This window comes from Rhinoderma darwinii, chromosome 7 (genome assembly GCF_050947455.1).
Source record: "Rhinoderma darwinii isolate aRhiDar2 chromosome 7, aRhiDar2.hap1, whole genome shotgun sequence".
Classification (NCBI taxonomy): domain Eukaryota; kingdom Metazoa; phylum Chordata; class Amphibia; order Anura; family Rhinodermatidae; genus Rhinoderma; species Rhinoderma darwinii.
This window is the reverse complement of record NC_134693.1, coordinates 64511372-64533046: the sequence shown is the minus strand read 5'-3', so window position 1 is coordinate 64533046 and position 21675 is coordinate 64511372. Positions and strand designations below refer to the sequence as shown.

The 21675-nt window shown below is 43.8% G+C and overlaps 1 protein-coding gene across 1 annotated transcript in view; it reads left to right on the top strand.

The window, feature by feature from the left end:
- The window catches only part of LOC142657927 (E-selectin-like), a 141041-nt gene that overhangs the window by 109088 nt on the left and 10278 nt on the right, over window positions 1-21675 (top strand). Inside the window, exon 12 of the mRNA XM_075833470.1 lies at window positions 4051-4066. Coding sequence (XP_075689585.1) covers window positions 4051-4066 — 16 coding nt within the window. The remainder of the gene's footprint in view (window positions 1-4050; window positions 4067-21675) is intronic.

Here is a 21675-nt window from a genome sequence, read left to right as displayed (position 1 = left end):
AGCTTACAGCCAACATTCTCGTGTGCCTCTCCTTGTGCCCGCTACCTCCGAAGTTTCGGCAGCCAATGTTTCCTAAGGAAGCTTTCTCCAGATCTGGCAACAAACCAAGTCAGCGATCTTGCAGGCAGTGGGGCAGATGAAGATATAAGCTGATAGGAAGAGAAGACCACCACCTCAATTCCCCCCGGAGCTAAAGTCTGGATGTCCTCTAAGAATATTCGCTTAAAGGTTCCTTCCTACAAATTTGCTCCTAGATTTCTCGTTCCCTTTGAAGTCTTACAACAAATCAATCCTGTTTCCTACAAACTATGTCTGCCTCCTACCCTCAAGATTCCCAACTACTTCCATGTGTATCTCCAGAAACTAGTAGTTCTCAACCGGTACAGCAAGTCCTCTAACTCTGCAACTGCTGCCAGCGGTTCTTCAGATGTTTTCAAGGTCAAGGAGATTCTGGACTCCAAAAAACTAGGAGGGAAGACCTTTTATCTTGTGGATTGGAAGGGTTCTGGTCCTGAGGAGAGATCTTGGGAACCTGAAGAGAATATTGATGCCCCAGAACTCATCAAGAAGTTCCTCCTACACTCTGGACTGAAGAGGACGGGGTGTAAGGAGGGGTACTGTAATGACCGCCGGCATCCCCCTCCCACCAGCAGCCACAGGACTGTGCATCCTTGCTTGCGTCTCCCTTCCCAGGAATGCCGGCGCACTCTGCTCTATGCCTCCTCTCTCGGACTATGCCCTTAGGGTGCACGCGTGCTCGTGACAGTTCTTAATGGGCCAGCATGCGCACCAGTAAAAATGTTCCCAGCCTATCCCTGCACACCCTGGTCCTTATAAGTGACCCGGCCCCTTTCCCCAGTGCCTGAGCAAAGTTGGACAAACCTAGTGTTATCCTGCAAAGGTTCTGTATCCTGTATCCTCAGTCTGTTACCTGTTGGTATCCTGTATCATGAGTCTGTTACCTGTCGGTAACACCCTGCCCACTGGGTGCTTCCAGTAATCTGGCACCAGCCTGCTTCCTGTAATCCGGCACCTGCGTGCTTCCAGTAATCCGGCACCTGTCTACTACAACCAAGGTACCACCTGTCTGTCTCTGCCTAGCTTCTCTTTGGCCAGCAGCTACTCTGCCAGGAGCACCTCAAGAGTTAGCGACCTGGCAGTCTTCCCGCAGCGAAGATGAGATCCCTGTAGAGGGGTTAATAGCTGAAGACCAAAGGAGGCTGCTTAGACAACACCCTTAGAGGTGGCCCTATGCCAATCCAGCAGAGTAGCCCAGTGGGTTCCCAAACTTGCTGGTCGTAACAGGTTGTAACAAAATTATCTATACATTGACACAGATTCACTGTCAGGGATCCAATGCTCGATATAATGGGCCTTTCTGGTGGGTTAACCGGATCCTTGTGCACCCTGGGTATGCAATAAAATACTGGGGTTAGTTTTTCAGTGCCTACCATGTATTCTAATTCTTGCTTATTTAATATACCCCTATCTAAGACCCTTTTACATAGCTTTTGTAGTTGTGTTGCGTAACTACTAATTGGATTCCTAGATAGTTTCTCATAGATTTTAATACGTAATTCTCTTTTACATTTTTCCTCAAAATTAATTAGTGTCCAAAAGTATCTGCCGGGTGTATTGTTACTTGTTGGTTAGCTTAGAAAATCCTTTAGAGCTTGTATCTCTTTTCGTGTTAAATTATTTTATCTCGGACGGTTGAATTCAAGGTCTTGTAGGTCCTTTGCTGCCATTTCTCCCCAATTTCTTCTCTAGGTTATTATTATCTTTTTTAAATTTGTTTGTTTGAAAGTGCTGTGTATTGATTTTCTATTTTCCATTTTTTTAATGTAATAATATTTAAAACATAGTTTCTGTAATTGTATGCTCTCATATGTATTAAATTTATCTAATGGTCGATTTGGTGCAAACTTTATTCCCCTATTGAGCAAAGATACATGTTCCCTAGATAATTCTATTGTGTTAAAATTTATGATGGCTGATAAATCAGTTATTTCATTTACCCCATTTTGTTTTTTGGTTTGACTACTTCTTCCACCTTGTTTTTGTATTCTATTTTTCAATTGCGTAGTGTTGCTATCAGATTGTTTGAAATTTGCTTGATTATCAAAACCACTATCAGTTTTTAAAAGCCATGTTTAGTATTCAAAGCCATATTTAGTATTGCAAGTGAGCTTCAATGTGGTATATTGTTGTAATTTCAAATGTTTCTTTATTGTGCTGTATTGTAGTGTCAATATTTGAATTTTTCTTATTTTTCATGTTTTTTTTAATATAATCTTTATTTTTCATTTTTTCCCCCCTGGTACAAGGATATTGATATCTATTTGGTATATATTTTAATGTGAAACAAATATTTGATTTAGGCTTTATTCACACTGACGTGTCCATTTTGCGCGCCCCAAAAAATGCTGCGTTTTGTGCGCGCAAAAGGTCCGTGTGGCATCAGCATATGGTGCGTGGCTGCGTGATTTTCGCGCAGCCGGCATCATTATGACACTCTGTTTTTATGTTTACAAACAGAAAAGCACGAGGAGTTTTTCTGTTTTCATTAATTTATTTTACTACTGTAGCGCGCATCACGCGAGGCACTCGGAAGTGCTTCCGTGTGCCGTTCGCGATTTGCACGCACCCATTGACTTCAATGGGTGCGTGCTGCGTGAAACACGGGCAAGTATAGGATATGTCGTGAGTTTCACGCAGCGCACATACGCTGCGTTAAAATCACTGACAGTCTAAACGCCCCCATTCACTAACATAGGTCCGTGCGACGCGCGGGAAAATCACGCGCGTATCACGGACGTATAACACGTTCGTGAGAATAAGGCCTTAAACATATGTTAATGTTAAATATGTAAATTTAGTATTAACATAAGTTCCAGATCATTTAAATTCTTTTGCAAGCCCTGGAAACTTTGTGGTTTAAAAAGGGCCCTTTTACATGGGCACATTTTTTCTGCTCAGTGAACGAGTGCAGACGATGCAGCATGTCGATTGGCGCATGTTTGCTCCATTTTAAAGGAGCAACGATCGGAATGTATGGGGAGGTATGATTGTTAATACGATTGTTCTTTCCCATAGATTTGCATCTTGTCAGCAGCACATCCCCTTTTTACATGAAGAGATGTGCTCTCGACAAGCGGCCATATTTTGGGTCACATAAAGGATCCAATCCTCCAACAAATGAGGGTTTACTTAGCTGATGGCTGCCCTGTTTGCACGGGGCAATAAATAGGAAGGAGCGTTCGCATGAGTGCTCGTTCACCTGATCATTGGCCCATGTAAATGGGTCTTTAGTCGATAATGACTTAGTTGCATATACTGGTATAATCCCTTGTTGTGTACAGTGTCTAGACCATAGTGATCTATTGTTATTTACTTACGGATAACGTTTTGGTCAGAAATCAGGGGCCATAATAGTCTATCTTCCACCAATACATTTCAGCCCTTCAATCACATCTTAAAGTGTTCATTGATGTGTGGCAAACATTTTATCCCTCATTTTTCTAAATCAAAAAATGATGATGCTCTGTAAACTTGCTTTAGTTTATTAAGACCACCACACGTATTTCTAGTAATTGTATTTATGTTTCCAAAGACTAAGTGCTGCATTATCTGCAGCTAAATATGGGTGACACATTGGGGGGTAGTGTATTTATGAAACTGATGCAATGGAAATGTGGAGCAGCGGTCCATATAAACCAATCAGATTCCAACTCATTTTTCAAAGGTGAAAATGAAAGAAGAATTCTGATTAGTTGCGATGGGTTACACGTTCTTTTCTTGTGTAACAGTTTTAATACATTTACCCTATTTTTATTTGTATAGTATTAATTTAGTTGGCTAATGTTTACGCATTATTTACAAAACTAAGAGAATCTTTTAGAATTATTTTTTTTTAAAACTTATTTTAATTATTCATACACTGAATAAATCTGAACAAGATCTAAAATACATTAAGATGGAGCTAGCTGCAGTTTTCATTATATAAATATAAAAAAAAATAATACAATTTTAAAATTTCTTCTCTTTTAGATAAAAAGAAAACAAGGTAAGGCGTTTTTGTTTGACTCCACAACTTTGAATATGAATATCTTTGGAAAGCTAATTTCTGTTTTTTTTATATTTCTTTGTGTAATTTGGCACCTACATATTATGTTTGTAGATAAATTATGACCTCAACTCAGTGGTGAAACATTGAAACAGTGAAACAGCTGTTCTAGAAATAAAAATAAAAATGTAAAGACACAAACAATTAACAATTCTTAACTCAGTCACTAGGTCACCATGTCGACTAATAAAATCAGACCTGGCAACTGTGCTTTACTCCCTGCATTTAGCAGCCATGTGTTCCACTTGGTGCATAGTGCATGTAGCTGGATGCTATCACTGACTGCATCAAGCTCAATCTCTTCCCGCAGAAGCAGCCAGACACAGCTCTCAACGGGCAAAGAAAGAACACATATAATAATAGCTCCTCCTCCATCATCGGTCTCTGTAGCCTTCTTTCAGGAGAGGGAGCATAGCGAGAGTGATGAGGAGGGCTGATGTGTTTACTGGAGAAAAAGTAACATGCTATTGTGATCACTGGAAAAGTGGGGAAGGCTGTTAAGATCACTAGGGTTTTGGGTTTTGCTATGACTACTCGGGTAGTAGACGAGGCTGCTGTGACTAATTTGGAATTAGGGGTGAGGTTACTGTGTCTACTGAATGAGTAGGGTGAGCCTCTGTGACTACTGAGTGGTCTGATATAACTACTTGGGAAGTAAGGAGCTTGCTGTGATTTCTTTGCTGTGAAGTCTGTGAATTAAAGGTGTGTTGGTCAATTGGGGCTATGGCCAGGCCACGATAAACGTCATGGAACACTCTGAGCCTTTCAATGAATCTTTAGTAATCTGACCACACATAGATACTTGCCTGTGTGGGTCATTGTGGTGCTACCACTATCACGTAGTAGTCCCCAGGGGTGGGAAAAAAAGTGTGAGCGCAGTCCTTGAACGATTACCAGCAAAGCCATGCAATATAGAATGTGTTCTGACTTTATCACAATATGCAGCACAAATGACCAAATCGTTTCCTAAAAATATAGTAGCCCTGGAGACAAAAAGGAGGTTGGTCTGGTAGGAGGAGACTGTTTGAGACAGATAGGTTTTAAAAGCTGCAGGCATATACAGTATTCCCTAGAATTGGAGGGACCATCTTCAGCAGGAAGGAGAGAACTGGATGGAGAACAGCAGGAAGAAACTGCTAAGACAAACACACATCGGTTGGAAGAGTCAGCTCCAACAAAGGCTACCTAACAATAAGAAGCATGAGAGAAATCTCACAAGGGTGCAGGACCAGGTTGAGGTCTGAAGGAGTTGAATGGGTGACTCTTTGGAGAAAAATACAGGTGTCAGGTAGGAAACTAAGGCCAATCCCCAGATCCAAGCACTGCTAGAGAGAAGACAAAATCCTGGACAGGGATAAAGGGAGTCACTCCTCGTACGACTGAAAAAAACAAAAAACGCTATCCAGTAGTCCGCAGCTAATATATGGGCAACAGAAAAAAGTGGAACATGGTGCTTAGCCCACAATAGGATCTTGGTTCCCTATGGTAACACTGCACAGCTGTGGGCCACCTTGATGGGTCAAGTAAGCGACCGCAGAAACATCAGACTGGATAGGATTGGATGCTCCTCTAACAGAGGAGTCCAGAGTAGAAAGACAGGGTACAAAGCACCTTGGGGAGTGGTTGGAGAAGAGAACCCCCACTGGGATGAATGATGTACCACCAGGGGGAGAAAGATTGGAATATCTATTGAAGTTGAAGGTTGATCCCAGCTGACAGAATTGCCAGAAGAAGTGGGAGAGTGTGACATGATAAGTGGGCGAGTGTAGCAGATGGCTTCCATTGAGTAAGGACTCCAGGGAGATGCTGTAGTGAATAACCCGGTCAAGAGGTTAACCATCTGGATGTAGAGAGGAGCGAAAGTGTCTAAGATGATATGAAGGCTGGATCTTGGAATTAGTGGAGTGTTTCACCAGGATGTGGTCCCAGTATGGTATGACTGAGATCCTCTTGGATCAGAGTACTGCCATGACCATTGCGAGCACCTCCAGGAGAACGATGAGCAGTCACCAGGCCAAAGAAAAAAGCCTAAGGGAGCACTGGTGGACTGAACACATTGGAATGTGGATTTCTGATATCCACCGTGGAAAGAAAGCTTGATCAGTATCTTTGTCTGAACTTGACAAAAAACCTGATTGAAGCACTTTGGATCCAGGATGAGGCGGCTAGAATCGTCCATCTTTGACCATGAAAAAAATGGAATAGAGAATCCCCAAAAAATTGTCCACAGCACAAATGCTAAGAGGACTGGAATGAAGGAAGTGATCTGGGGACATAGAAACTTGAAGGGGTCACGCTATAGCCCCATACATACCGATACAAGAGACCCGAACAATAAGTTGCCTGCCCACTAGAGTACTGACCCTCATGCAGTGGTGTCACCCCCGAAACACTTTTAGAGGGTTGAGGGCATGGTCATCAGGAAGGGCTTGGCTAAAAGCTAGGTTTCTGCTTTTTGTTTTAATGAGCAGGTTTTAGCCCCTAGAACTTGGACTGGTAAAATGCCCAAGGGGCCAGAACCGAGAACATTATTTTCTTTAAAACAGAGCATTTAATTCTAAGGCAAGAGAGAGCTCTTTCCACCAGTAGCCTCAAAAATAATACTGTCCAGTCTTGGACCTAAGAGACCAAAGTCAGCAAAGAGGAGACCTGTTGGAGAGCACTTGGAAAAATCGATGCCCAAGAAAATTCACATGAGGAAGCGTCTGCCATAATGATAGTCTGCCATAATGACCTCCCCACCTGCACCACTATATCACCACCGAGTTTCATGTCCCCGCTGTCCTCCAGAACAGGGATCCCCAATAAAAACCTAAACCCCCCCCCGCAAATTCAACGCCCTCACCACCGATCATAATCTCAGACTCACACATTAGAGCCGCAATAGCGCCCATTATATCCCTCCACCCCCTTATCTCTCCCAATTTCTTGCATAAATTATCCAATTACCCAATTTAACCACACCCCAGGGAGGCCCTGGCACCAATTTCAAGTGTTTATTTAAAAACACAGGACAGTTACACTATACACTACATTGTCTCATGCTTACTCGATAAAGGGGTTTTGTTTCCCCAAAATGTGTTGTATCTCAAGAGACCCTCTCTTTTTATGTACATTTCATTATTTTCTATTGTTTTATGCAATAAATTAATTTAGTCTAAAAAATTGCTTGACTTGTGGAAGTATTGCGCCTGGATGGTGTCGCTTTTTCACAGAGGATCCCATCTGGTTCCCATTGTTTTTATCTACCTAGGTTATAGGAGTTGGAGAAATGACTGTCTGGGAACCTCCACTGTTGGAGAGGACTGAGTAGGAAGGAAAACGGTAATTACACTTACAGGTAATTTTGTTTTCTCGAACAATGACAGCACCAGGATACCTGGGGATAAAAGAAAGCCCCTCCTACATAGCCTCAGTGAATTACCGAGACTTAGACAAAGCTTCCTTGGTTAATCTAGTTTAGTGACATGAGTATGTACAGACACACATCCTTTTTTTGCAATACCCAGTGTTAACCATCACCATGAGAACAAGAAAAATAATAGGGGTGAGGATATAAGGGTGCTTGGTCATGGTTCAAGGAAACAAAATTACTGGTAAGTGTAATTAGAAAGCACCACTGGAGAGTTACCAGAGATCATCTGAGGGTGGCATTACAGATCGAAGAACCTTCCTACCAAAAAAGAAAGTTAAAATGGCAGACGTATCCACGTGGTAGTGAAAAAAAAAAAAGGTGTGAGGAGAGGACCATGTAACCGCTTTACAGATTTAGTCAATAGAAGCCACCCTACGCTCGGTCCAAGATGTAGCTACTGCATGGGTAGAATGAGCTCTAAAATCCACAGGGGCTGTAAAACCTATAGAATGGTAAACTAATTGGATGGCTTGCCTGATCCACCTAGAGATAGTATCTCTGCTAGCCTTTACAATTCTGTTGGGACCCACAAGCGGTACAAATCGATTTTTAGATTTTCTCCAGTCTTTGGTTTTATCAAGATATTGGAAAATACATATTCTTATGTCTAAGCCATGAAATTATTTTTCCTTCTCAGAGGATGGGTTGTCCAAAAAGGAAGGGAGATTTATCTCCTGTAACCTATGAAACTTTGACACTAATATTGGAAGAAATGCCTGGTCAGTTATGCGTACAACCCTACCATCTAAAAATTAGGTGTATAGAGGGTTACAAGATAGTAACCATAGTTCCCCAACTCTTTTAGCAGACATGATGGCCACTAGGATCATTTCTTTTAGGGTAAGGTATATAATAGAAACAGCTTCCAGAGGTTCAAATACATCCCATGGAAGAGACCTTTAAGAGAAGTTAATTTGCCTGTTGCTCTATTAAACCTGAGTACTTATTGGTAAATAGTGCCATTTTTGATAGAAAGCGTCTACCACCAGTAAATTATGTGTTGGATTCAGGGAATAGAATCTTTTTAACTGTCAGTTTTCTCTTGTGGCCAATTACAGGCTGCATGGCCACATGGGACAGCTACGTCATGACATAGTTTTGTCCCATGTGACTGCTGCACCCTGTGATTGGCTGCAATGATCACGTGGGACAGCTATGTCGTCTCAGCTGCCAGCATTGGTACAGGAGACATGGGGAAGTGGTGAGTATGTTTTTTTGTTTTTTTTTGTGGAATAGCAAGTGCCTCGATTGCCTTGTTTAACTCACTGATGTCTTCTAGGACTGTATCCCACTTGGATGCAGTCATAGAAGACACCAGAGAGTCTGACAGGGCTATCTGGGGGACTTTCAATTCACGGCAAATATATTCAGACCAAAATGAATTTCGGGGCTGATTTGATAGAATCTGCCCTGAAACTAATTTCAGGAAATTAGTTCTCACTACCGTAGACCCTGAAAGACGAAGTCTTCCAGGTGAGCCCCCATCCCCATGGACTGGCATTTATTGTTAGGACAGCTGAACCCTATAAAGACCCTTCCCTATGTTTTGAAGATCTAACCACCAAAGTAAGGAACTCTATGTGGAAGACATTTCTTTTTAATCTAGGTCTGGATTTGAGCCATCCTATTGGCTTAGAACTTCCAGCTGGAGGGGACGAGCATGAATCTGGGCCCAGGGAACTGCAGGAATAGCGGCTGTGAACAGATCCAATAGAGACTGTCACGATCCGTGGGTATGTGGACCCACTAGGCCGCACCACCGTAGCGGAGTAGCGGCTGGCCAAACAACAGTCTATACAAAGTCCAAGCACAAGAGTACCTGAAATAGTCGAGACAGTAGCAGAAGCTTTGGCACAGATGGAATTTTAAGGTAGATGACCCCACATGTGACGGATGATATCAGGCGTGGCAGATGACACCAGACGTGGTATATGACAGCAGGCATGAAAGGTGGCACAACAGACTCCAACACTAGATAAGGATCAGGAACAAATACAGCACGGCATACAAATAGCAGGGCACGGGAACACTGGACTAAGGGACCATTTGCTAAGACTAACATGGAAATACACAACAACGCTCAGGCAAGGAGTGAAAGTGCAGGGCTGGATGATCTGGGATCCAGGATGATCTTGCTATAATTAATTATTTGCATATGCGTGCTGGCCCTTTAAGGCTGGGACCGAGCGCGCACGCACCCTAGGGGATGGTGCAGAGCGTCCGTGAGTACTGGCGTCTCCTAAGAGGGAGGCGCTGGCCAGGACACAGAGGTCTGCGGTCGCGGCCGTCGACAGGTGAGTGAGGACGACGCTCCGTGACCACGGACGTTACAGAGACATTGCTCTGTGTATTGATACAACTGGCTGGTGGAATACAGAGGTGAGGGACTGAACTAATTTTGTCTCTGGAATCTAGAAAAATGCTAAGACAGTCTGAATTTGAGAAGATTTCTCTAGGTTTACCATTTGTCCTAGGTTTTCTAAGATTATTAATGTCTGGGATAATTGATGCTGGACTTGGTCTGGAGAGTTGCCTATTAGAAGAAAATTATCCAGATAGAGAATAAATAATCTCTGACCTCCCCTTATGTGGTCTGCTATTTCTGCGACCACTTTTGTAAAGACTCGAGGAGCAATCAATATCCAGAACGGCAGGGCACAAAGTTGTAAATTAACTACTTGAAAATGGTTTATAATGGCTACTCAAAGAATTTTTTTCAATTCTCGATGGATTGGGATGGGATAATAGGCATCTCTTAAATCTTTCAATGCCATAAAACATTTTGGTGATAGAAGATTTATTGTAGATTTTATTGTCTCCATTTTGAATTTTTGATATGTTGGGAACTTGTTTAGCGGTGTTAAATATATGATCCTTCGGAAGAGTAGAACCCCTGCTTATCTTCTTCTGGGAGAACAGGAATGAGAGCATCTTTTACTATTAAAGATACAATTTCTTAATACAAAGTTGACCAATTTATCTGAGAGGCCTATTCTGATGATGTCCAGCTGATGCTGGATATTATTTACAAAGCTGGAAGAAACCGGGACAGTATTCCCCCTACTGGCTCCCTGGCTTCACTGTGGACCTGGTTTTCGTGAGGACTCAGAAGGTTGGTTAAACAAAAAACCTATTGATCTTTTGGAAAATTGCCAGCTTTCTCCATCCCCTTTCCCTTCACATTGGTTAATTAACCTTCGGTAGGGACGAAATGGCTTGTTCTGTTAAGGATTAACGGTAGTCGAAAACACCTTGTTCCTATATCCTGCTTTATCCAGGAGGTCATCAAGGACTGGGCCAAACAAGAAAATCCCATCACACGGAATACCACACAGGTGAGTTTTTGATCCCGTATCCCCCAACCAATTCTTAAGCCATAGTCATGGTCTGGCTGAATTGGAGAGAACAGCAGATGTTGTGGAGAACCTAAGGGCATCCATTTTAAGAATTGTTAGAGAGGCTAGAAAATTTTTGTGAGGTGATTTTTTTCTGTAAGTCAGATTCCAACTGATTGATCCAGATTAACAAGGATCTGGCTACACAATTTGCTGCAGACGATTCCTACGTTTTTCTAAGAAATCCTTCAGTTTTTTTGTTCATAGAATCTCTCAGGAAAACCCATATCATCAAATGGGAGTAAAACCTTGCTATATACCTTAGCTATAGGTCCATCTATTTTGGGAGATCTGTAAACAGTGACAGAAAAGCGCTCCATAATGTCATAAATCCAAGGTGGTACCGCAGGTAAAAATGACAATGCAAAGCTTACCATGATAAGGTTGTGCAACCTCAAGACACTACTCTGTACATCACTTGTAGGGTGATCATCCAGTGAAGTTGTAGTTGCTCCAACCAGGGCCGGCGCCGGCACCTGGTGAACCCGGGAAAGTGCAGAGGCCCACTACCCTTGGGGGAGCCCACTTGGCCACCGGCTGCTGACGCTGTCATCATGGCTCCTCTAGGAGTGGAATCCCTGGCCAGAGTCTTGCCGGGGATTCTGCGTCTAGAGGGAGCCCCTGTCTATGAGTCTAGGAGGTGGCGGTACTACTGCTGTAGCAGCCATAGCAGCTGACACAGGGCCCGCAGCATGAGGGGGCCTGTGCCGCCCGCGGTCACGCAGATACTTAGGATGCAGATACTATGGAACACTATGGCAGAGCAGGGAGGTTTCTCCCTGCTCTGCCATTTTCTAGGCTAGAGCCTCCCAGGCAGAGTGTTAGTAACTAATAGCGCTCTGCACGGGACTCTGGCTCTGGGGTTGCCCCTGACATCACTGTCCATATATGTACAGTGATTTCAGGAGGAGATAAGGCATCCATGGCAGAGCGCTAGAAGCGGCTCTGCTCCAGGACTCCATCTCTGGGGAAGCCCCTGACATCACTGTCCAAGGGCCCACATAAACCTGGAGCTGGCTCTGGCTCCAACCTGTGAGTCTCTGGACATGAGACTGCCAAACAATGCAAGACAGAGAAGAGGAAAAGCAGGGTTTCAAATGGGGGCTGACAGCGGAGTAGTAAAAAAGTATGAAGAGAAGTCACCTCGCCGCAGTTGTAACTCCCGAGCGAAGTTCTCCCATATGGACCCCCACATCAGACAATTAAGAGCCCCAAATACATGGCCAGCCCGGGGATCAGATTTAACACGGCAGGGCTCAGTGAGATGGACTTTTTCAAGTTCTTTCTTTTACGGATGATTTTATAGAGCTTATGGTGTCCCAGACAATGTCCAACACTATATCATTATGAACCCCACATTATGTTATGCCCAAACCCACAAGTGGACCCCTGTAGATGCAGCAGAGTTGAGCAAGTTCTGGGGACTGCTCTTGAATATGGGTCTTCTGAAGAAGCCATCCATTAGGAAATCTTATACTACACATCCGCATGTCCATTCCCAGGATGCGTTATGAGGCAATAGTTTGCTCCTTACATTATGCTGATAATGAGCAGTGCCCACAACAGTTTTGACCGTTTGTATAAACTGTGACCCCCTATTAAACCATGTTAGTGCCCGGTTTGCCCAAGCATAAACCCCTGAGAAGTGTATTTCTACTGACGAGTCCTTGGTACATATTAAAGGGAGGCTTCAATTCCGCCAGAACCTGTCAAGTAAGGCCCTGATCAGACGGTGTGCATTTGACACCTTTTTTGCCTCCCACTGACATCAATAAGAAAGTGCATTGTTAGTGGATACAACGCGTTTTTTTACGCAAGTGTATTTAAAAAACGCGTCGTGTAAAAAAAGAATTGTTAGGGCACTTCTTTGCCGCGTAAAACGTGCTGAAAATGCACCGCAAATGCGCCTAATTCCCATAGTCAATGGGAGTCCTAATTACAGGCTAAAACAAATGCACAGGAATCGTGCACAAAATGCGTAAAAAAAAATGACAAACGCCTGTATTTTAAAAAGCGATTTTCCAAAACGTTAGAGTTTTTAACACGTTTACACATCAGTTTTTTATTAGCACCATGTGAACAAGGCTTTAGAGGGCAAGGAATGGTGTGAAGATATGTAAGATGTGTATTGAAGAGAAGGTCACAAATATTCAGCCCCCAGAATGTCATCTTTCCTGGGCGTTAACGCCATAATTGTGTGAGATTTGGTGCACCTATTGTTGAACCAGGGTTACCAACTCTACCTGGATAATTTTCATACCATCGTCCCACTCTTCAAGTGCCTCGCTTCCAGAAATACTGCAGCATGTGGCACCATTAGAAAAAATCTGGGAGGCCTCCCTAAGACACTGCTTAGGCAAACACTCAGAAGGGGTGAGAGAAGGGCACAATCCAGCAGCAACATATTGTGTGACAAGTACAAGGACAAGAGAGATGTCCTTGTATTGACAACAAAATATGGCCACATCAGTACCCATGTATTATTATGAGGTACCAGTACAGAGACCCCCAAAACCAACTGCATCCTGGATGACAATAGGTACATGGGAGGGGTAGACTTGTCAGATCAAGTCTAGAAGCCCTACAGCTCCATGCGGAAATCGAGGGTGTGGTATAAGAAGCTGGCAGTGCACATCATAAAGATGGCATTGTACAATACGCATGTGTTACATCGATGTGCAGGCCATAGTTGAGATTTCCAGGAATTTCTAAGTGGGTATTATCAAGAACCTAATGTAGCGCCGGCGGCTACTGATCGCCGACGTTACCCTCCTCCCGGCGGTCGCGGCCACCAGCTGGACTGTGCTCATCGGCACCCACCTCCTTTGGGATGCCGACGAGCTCTGAACTGTTTTAGGCAGAGAGCACAATGTGCCCGTAGGGTGCGCGCGCGTGCTCTGGCAGTCACTTAAAGGGCCAGCACGTGCACCCGTAAAGTGTTTCCAACCTATGCCTGCATACCCTGGATTATTTAAGGATATCTGCCCTGTATCCCAATGCCTGAGAAACGTTGTACTACCTAGTGTTATCCTGCAAAGGTTCCGTATCCTGTGTTCTTGGCCAGTTGGTATTCTGTATCCTCTATCCTATGTCTGTGACCATTCGGTATCCTGCATACTGCGTCCATAACCAGTCGGTATCCTGCATCCTGTGTCCTCTGCCCGTGAGCAGTCGGTATCCTGCATTCTGCATCCTGTGTCCGTGACCAGTCGGTATCCTGCATCCTGTGTCCTCTGTCTGTGACCAGGCGGTATCCTGGGTCCTATATTCTGTGGTCGTTTCCAGTAATCCGGTACCAGCTTGCTTCCAGTAATCCAGCACCAGCCTTCTTCCAGTAATCCGGCACCAGCTTGTATCCACTATCTGCCTATATCCAGCTGCCACCAAGGTACCATCTACCTGTGACTGTTTAACACCTGTATGGCCAGAAGCTACTCCATTCTGGCAGAGTAGCCTAGGGGATCCACAACACCATTGGACTTTACACATAATCTTAGGGACCAGGAAGGGGGGACAACAATACTTCTAGAAGCGAGGCCCCATGCATAGTACCAGGGCAACACTTTCCAGAAGTTCCCCAAACGGGCAACAAGGGAAAGAGTCAAAAGAGGTGCAGTCTCTGCTCAAAGAGGGGGATAAGAAAGGACACAACATGTCAATTTGTCACTTGTCCTTACAAACAAGGACTCAACACATCTTAGGCCCCTGCCGCATGCCACCTCTTTCAAATCTGAGCCCTGCCGTTTCCCCAGGCAGCAGACCCCAGCCACAACCAGGGTATTGCCGTACCCGCGAGAACCAACATTACAATTTATAGGGTGTATATCTCCGGTTGCACATGCTGGGCACAATATATTTGGCACTGAAATGCCATAAACTGTATGTATAGAAAATTGCAATTCTCACTCTGCACCATCTACTACGCATTACCTTTTACACAATACCTGTGGGGTAAAAATGCTAATTATAAATCTAGATGAATGCCTTAAAGGGTGTAGTTTTTGGGGCGTGGCTTGGCTGCCGGAGTGAATGGCTGCTTGAGGGCTCGGCTCCTCTCTGCATCAGCGGCCCACAGCGACATACCACCGACAAACACCTTGCTTGCACCTACCTGTGCCCGTGATTGTGGTCCCTTTCACCCAGGATGCCTAGGAGACAAAAATCGGTGGCCAAACCGGCTAAAATCCCGGATTTCTACTTCCCCCGCGGCCGCCCATCTGAACAAGATGGCGCTGGAGGGAGCATATGCGCAGGATCCCTGACGTCCGACCCGGGCTCACCATCCTCCCTCACCTCTGCTCCGCCTCGAAGAAGCAGCTCGGTCCCTGCTCTGCCGCCGACAGTAGCAGCAACAAGTCCGCAGAGCCCAGCACAGCTAGCACGGGTGAACATCTCCCCGCCGGACCTCCGGAGCCGCCATCTTGGAACAGACGCACGTGGCGCTTCCTCCCAGCCCTCCTCTCCTTGTAGCTCCAGACGCCCTGTAACATGGGTTCCGTGCAAGTCCCCTCCTCTCCTTGTCGAGGACCAGGTAGGAAACAATGGCAATGTGGCATCTGACCCTCCTTCACCAGGGGACATTCTCGCTACTTTACCCTCCTCCACTGACCCTATCACTGAGCTTACGCTTAAAAACATGTTGCAGGCCCTACACTCTGGGTTTGCCCAGCTGCTTAAACCTCTGTCTGAATCACTTCAGTCAGTAGAAGACAGAGTACAACATGTGGAATCCAAGATGGGGGTGCTCACTACATCCCATAACGAGCTCATTGACGCTCACTATGATCTTGAAACAGAACTTTCTCATTTACAAGCTAAGGTTGCTGATTTGGAGGATAGATCGCGTCGGAACAACGTTAAATTCAGAGGGCTTCCTGAAGACGTTGCTACCAAAGATTTAACCCCTTGCATACAGGATTTCATCAATGCCCTACTTCCTAACTGCTCCTCTAGGGACCTTATCATCTACTATAACACATAAGGTTTAAACTAATTATTTTTATACTAACATTGAATTTTAACAGAAAAACTAATTATTTATACATACCTTTCTTTTAAGCTGTTGTTTGACCTGCCAATCTGACCCGGTAGTTGTTTCCTTGTTAACTCCTCGTCTGTGTTATAAAACAGAGACTGTTTTCCATTGTTAAACACTCGTACACTACCTGAGGAAGAGATCAGTATGATCTCAAAACTTTTTTGTTGTAATTGTACCTGAATAAAGTCTGTTTTATCCTGAAACACCTCTCTTGAATGAAAATATTTTTTCAACGAAGGATGCGCCAGAGGGAAATTCCTATTTTTCTATCCATTCCCTATTGTCTTATCATTGATAGAGCACACAGGCTTCCAAAGCCGAAACACCTGTCCGACAATGTCCCGCGAGATGTGCTAGCTCGCTTTAATTTCTACCACATTAAGGACTTGTTCATGTCTGCATCTAGGAAGAAAGAAAGACGCGTTTCCCACACAATATCTGATGGTTTCCGTCTATGCGGATCTCTCGGCTGCCACACTGCAACTCAGGCGGCAATTTTCGCCCATCACCTCTGCACTCAGAGATAATAAAATTCTCTACAGATGGGGATTTCCTGTGCGCCTGCTGGTCCACAGGAACGACTCCTTACACATCATCAAATCCGTACAAGATAGCATATCTCTCCTTCACTTGTGGAATATCCGGGTCATTTTGCTGGAGAATACGCCGAAAGCTGCTCCTCCTCCTGTCACAGATGAATGGCACAGGGTTCGATCACGCAATCGTCCACGACGTTGAGGTGGCTTGCTTATTTGGATGCACTGCCGTTCACGGTATCGGTCTTCAAGATGACTGTTTTCCCCCTTCCTCGTTCTGAACACAGCCAGTGTCCAGACACATTTCCTTTAACCCCTTAAGGACACGGCCAATTTTAGCCTTGAGGACAGAGCAATTTTTTGTAAATTTCCCTCTTTGCATCCCGACGCTCATAACGCTTTTATTTTTTGTACGACGTAGTTGTATGAGACTTTGTTTTTTGCGGGACGAGTTGTACTTTTTGTACGTACCATTTTTTGGTACAAATACATTATCGTTTAATTTCTATAAATTTTTAATTAGATTAAAATGCAGAAAAAAAGCAGTTGTGCAGCAGTTTTAATATTTTTTTTTTACACCATACACCGATCATAATAAATAATGGTATACATTTGTAGTACAGGTTGTTACGGTCGTGGCGATACCAAATATGTCTATATTATTTTGTGTTTTGGGACTTATATTTTAAAAAGTTGATTTATTATAAAAAATGTGTGTTTCTGTGTATTTTAATTGCTTTTTATTTATTTATTTACCATTATTTTTTTTTTACATTCATTTAACTTTTTTTTTTAATCCCATAAAGAGATTTATCATTTTGATTTTGATTTTGTAACTGTAATGTACTGGCATAGATCTATATGCCAGTACATTAGCCTGTTACTGATCGTACACAGGCAGTTGTTAGGGCATACCTCAGTATGCCCTAACAACAGGAAATATGTTCAGACAGCCCTGGGGTCCTTCACTGGACCCTGGGCTGTCTGGCCATACGAGTTGTTGGCTTTGATAGCGTCACAGTTATATTCTGTGACGCGATCAATGTGCAGTCCCCTCTCCTTGAACGCCGCGATCAGCTGTCATAGCGGCGTTCAAAGGGTTAACAGCGGAGAGAAGATGTTTCTCTCCTCTCCGCTGTTAGAGCGGGGCCGTGGCTGTGTATTACAGCCGTTGCCCCGCTCTCGATCGCACGCACAGACGCGCGCAGGGACGGCTGTCACACAGGACGAGTATGCTCGTCCTAATGCGCGAAGTGCTCGCTGCTCAGGACGAGCATACTCGTCCTGTGTCGGCAACCAGTTAATGTTCTTTCTTACTTTGTTTTGGTTTATTCCTCTTTGTCACATGTATCTGCAGAACTGCCAAGGTAGCTATTTGTTTTTCCACAATGTCTTTTCCTTGATGATATCTATACTGCATTGGTATGTACACCTGAACGGCCAATTTGATGTGCGATTATTTTCATGTGTCCGCAAACAGCAGCACACCTTTTATTGATATGGCGCTTAAATTTGCTTCCATTAATGTTAATGGCTTGAATAACCCATATAAACGCTCTACTATGTGGAAAGAAGCCCTTAAACTCTCCTGTGACGTCCTCTGTGTTCAAGAGACGCATTTATTAAAGAAGGATGCCGCACGACTGAAACATCCTGCATTCCCCAACATTTTTCAATCCCATCATTCACCAAAACTAGGGGTGTGTTGCTGGCTGTGAAAAATACGGTCGCTTTCCAAATGTCTGAATTATTAACTGACCCTAATGGTCGATATATTATTTTGCAGTGTTCTATTAACAACGTCCAATATACCATAGTTACATTATACGCCCCCAACCGCCATCAATTGAAATTCCTACACAAGATGACACGTCTAATCTCCAGACATAAACAGGGTAGATTGATCTTGTGTGGAGACTTTAATTCCATAATGGACGCGGAATTTGATTCTACATCGCAATCCCGTCATTCACAGACTGTCATAGGCGACTTATTCTGGAAGGAGGAACTACACGACATTTGGCGCATGCAACACATCTCGGAGAGGGATTTCACTCATCACTCTCATGTACATAATAGTTATGCCAGATTAGATATGTACCTAGTAGACAAAGAATCTCTCTTTCTAGTTGAGTCCACGACTATTGGTGACGTCTGCTGGTTGGACCACGCTCCTCTCACTCTGACTCTTAAAGAAATACACAATGCCCCGCCTACATATTTGTGGAGGGCCAGCCGCTTTCTTCTCTCCCACCCCACACATAGAAAGACCTTGGGGACTGACCTGGCGGAGTACTTCGCAAACAATGATACACCAGACGTAGGAATCACATCCCTATGGAATGCTCATATCAGAGGCACCTTTATCAGACTGGGTCATATGGTGAAAAAACAGAGGGTAGCGGAAATCTCGGCTCTGACGGATGAAATCCGATGTTTAGACGCGAAAAATAAATCCGCTCCCACAGACACCCAAGCCTCTCAGCTCCTACTTCTAAGACAACGTCTTAGATTGTGCCTGCTTTCAGATTATGAAAAATCTCTTAGGAAAACTAAGGCGAAGTATTATTCCCAAAATAATAAGGCAGGGAAACTACTGGCTGCATGCCTTAAACTCCAACACCAGAGGTCTAGAATACCATATCTTCTAAACCCTCAGTCTCAAGCTAAGATTGTAGATCCTAGAGACATAGCTGAACAGTTCCGTAAATACTACTCCTCCTTGTATAATATTAGAGATGACCCTTTTGTTGCACGGCCAATCCCCTCGGATATAGAGGGCTTCCTCCAATCTGCCTCACTACCAAGTTTCTCTCCAGCACAACTTCAGACACTAAACGCCCCTATCACAGAAACGGAAATTTTTAAAATGATACAATCCCTTCCACAGGGGAAAGCCCCTGGTCCCGACGGACTTACTACCTTATATTATAAAAACTTTGCTACCCAACTGGTTCCTTATTTGAGTAGATTTTTCCAACAAGCCATGTCCTGTGGTTCCTTCCCTAGGGAAAACCAATCGGCATTGATTGTTACAATACCCAAACCAGGGAAAGCCACTGACACCCCTCAAAACTTCCGGCCTATTTCGCTGCTTAATTTCGATCTCAAACTCTACGCTAAGTTGATAGTCAATAGACTTACTCCTATACTGGCCACCTTGATAAGCAGTGACCATGTCGGTTTCATCAAAGGCAGACAAGCATCTGACAATACCCGTCGTGTCTTGAATTTATTACATCATCTTGAAACATCTAAAGAGCCGGCGACACTATTGGCACTAGACGCAGAAAAAGCGTTTGACCGTATTAATTGGTCATACGCTTTTTCGACCCTCCAAACAATGGGGTTTGATGGTGGCATCTTGACCGCTATTCAGGCTCTGTACTCTGCCCCTTCGGACAGAGTGTACACTAATGGTGTCCTCTCACAAGATTTTAATATATCCAATGGCACTCGCCAGGGCTCCCCCCTGTCCCCAATAATATTTATCCTCTCTATGGAACCCCTGGCTCAACATATCAAAAGACATAGCCTAATTCACGGTATAAAAATTGGGAACAGAGTGCATACCATCTCATTGTATGCGGATTATATTATCTTGTCCCTTTCCCAGCCTGTCAGCTCACTTGAATCAGTTATGGATGTTATTAACTCCTTTGGTAAACTCTCTTATTATAAGCTGAACACCCAGAAATCCCAGATGTTACCCCTACATTTAGACTCCGATACATTGTTCTTTCTGAAAACAAAATACCCATTTGACTAGAGAGTGGATGGTATTCAATACTTAGGCATTACTATCTCACCCTCCTTCCGTGACCTATACAAAGTTAATTATGAACCTCTTCTTCAATCTATTCATGCAGAATCTGATAACTTCTCCAACATGACACGTCGTGGATAGGACGCATAGCGGCGTATAAAATGCTTCTTTTACCTAGACTACTGTACCTATTTCGTACTCTCCCAATTAGCTTGCCCTCTAAGTTCTTTGTGGCGGCCCAAAAAACCCTATCCCGCTTTGTTTGGTCAGGCCGTAAACCCAGAGTTTCCCGACACATCCTGTTTCGTGACAAAAAAATTGGGTGGACTGAGTGTCCCAAACATACACAGTTACTATACTGCCACCCTAGTGGCGCAAATTACTGATTGGTGGCATGATGATCAAAGTATCCATTGGCTTCAAATTGAATCATCATACATTTCTCCGCCTTGTTTTTGACCTTCTGGGACCTTCAATCGATTCACTCACTATCCCCATTAACTCAGGCGACTTTGCAGTGTTTGTCTTTCTTGCAACGCACATCTACTGAACATACCCCACTATTAAAGTCTTACATCCCCATTGATGTTTTTCAATGATTGTCCCCAATCTATCACTGTCTTCATCGTCTCTGAAAGGTATTACTAATGCATCTCACTTGTTTAAAGATAATTGCTTAGTGAGTTTTGAGCACCTCACATCTAAATACTTTATTCCTGTTTCAGATTTCTTTAAATACCTCCAGATTAGAGACTGTGTCACGACTTATAATAATCTTGATGCTGTATGTCTTTTTAAAATGTTTGGGTATCTCTCTAAATGGAGCAAGGGTTTGAGACTTGTGTATAACATGCTGCACTCACACTCACTCTTTTCTAAAACACATCCCATGCGGACCTGGGAGAGAGAATTGGGCTGCTCTTTTTCAGAAGAAGCATGGGCGTCTGCGTTTAAATTAATTTACAACTTACCCTGTATCCAACACGTAGAAACTGCTATAAAAACCTCGCTACGGTGGTATTATACCCCAGATAGACTACACAAAATATTCCCTGAGTCATCTCCACTATGTTGGAGAAGCTGTGGCCACAATGGCACTCTTTATCATACACTATGGACATGTCCTACACTTCTCCCATACTGGTCTCAGGTTTTTGACCTTGTGTCCACAGTCTCCAAATGTCATATTACACAGTCCCCTCAAATGGCCCTGTTGTTTATAGATATGGATTCATTTCCTGTACATTTAAGATGCTTAATTTGTAAAATCCTGGTCATGGCTAAACTAGTGGTGACTCGTCATTTGAAGGAAACCGCTGCTCCATTATTAGGAGAACTGATTACACTAATCAATACGACCTATGCATATGAAAAATTCATTTCCTTGGGCAATTCCTCG